This window comes from Fulmarus glacialis, unplaced genomic scaffold (genome assembly GCF_000690835.1).
Source record: "Fulmarus glacialis isolate BGI_N327 unplaced genomic scaffold, ASM69083v1 scaffold33605, whole genome shotgun sequence".
Classification (NCBI taxonomy): domain Eukaryota; kingdom Metazoa; phylum Chordata; class Aves; order Procellariiformes; family Procellariidae; genus Fulmarus; species Fulmarus glacialis.
In genome coordinates this window covers 1-918 of record NW_009215494.1, presented here as the reverse complement: position 1 = coordinate 918, position 918 = coordinate 1, and the positions used below count along the sequence as shown (strand labels likewise).

General features: G+C 63.9%; 1 protein-coding gene across 1 annotated transcript; it reads right to left on the bottom strand.

The window, feature by feature from the left end:
* Nucleotides 1-526: 526 nt before the first annotated feature.
* On the bottom strand, nucleotides 527-902 carry LOC104077660 (calmodulin; the record flags this gene model as incomplete). Its single annotated transcript, XM_009578965.1, has 2 exons — nucleotides 527-717; nucleotides 792-902. Coding segments are annotated over 2 exons (302 nt in total), but the record flags the coding sequence as incomplete, so codon positions are not given.
* Between the last annotated feature and the right edge of the window lie 16 nt (nucleotides 903-918).

The window sequence follows — 918 nt, the reverse complement described above, 5'->3', positions numbered from 1 at the left end:
TCGTGGGGACGGGGGGGACACAGCAGGGACAGGGGACACTGCGGGGTCCCCAGAAAGAGGTGACACGGTGGCGTCTGGCCCCATGGAGATGGAGGAACATGGTGGGATCTCACGTTCGTGGTGACAGGAGACGTGGATGCTGTCCCCATCCCCATTCCTGTCCCTGCTGTGTCCCTGTCCCCGATGTGTCCCTGTCCCCAACACAGGGCTCTTGCCAGGGGTGACAAGGGACACGGTGAGGTCTGGCCCCTTGGAGATGGGAGAACGTGGTGGGATCCCGCATTCATGTGGACAGGGGTGACAGGAGACATAGACACTGTCCCCATCCCTGTTCCTGTCCCTGCTGAGTCCCTGTCCCCAACGCAGAGCTCTTGCCAAGGGTGACAAGGGACACGGCGGTGTCCCAGGCCGGTGGTGACAAGGGACACGGTGGTATCCCAGGCCAACGGTGACGGGGAACGCGGTGCGGGGATGAGGAGCCCCGTGGGTGGGTGCCGGCGGGGTCCCATTGGGTGCCAGCAGGGACCTGTGGGTGACAGAGGAGACACTGGAGGTGACAGCGGGGTGACAGTGGCACTTACCCTCATAGTTGACCTGTCCGTCACCGTCGATGTCGGCCTCTCGGATCATCTCGTCCACCTCCTCGTCCGTCAGCTTCTCCCCCAGGTTGGTCATCACGTGCCGCAGCTCCGCCGCGCTGATGTACCCGTTCCCGTCCTGGGGTTGGGGACACGACGGTGACACCGTTGCCTCGCCCATCCCCCTGTCCCCCATCCCTGTCCCCGACCCACCTTGTCGAAGACACGGAAAGCCTCGCGGATCTCCTCCTCGCTGTCCGTGTCCTTCATCTTCCTCGCCATCATGGTGAGGAACTCGGGGAAGTCGATGGTGCCGTTGCCTGAGGAGGGGGGACAAGGA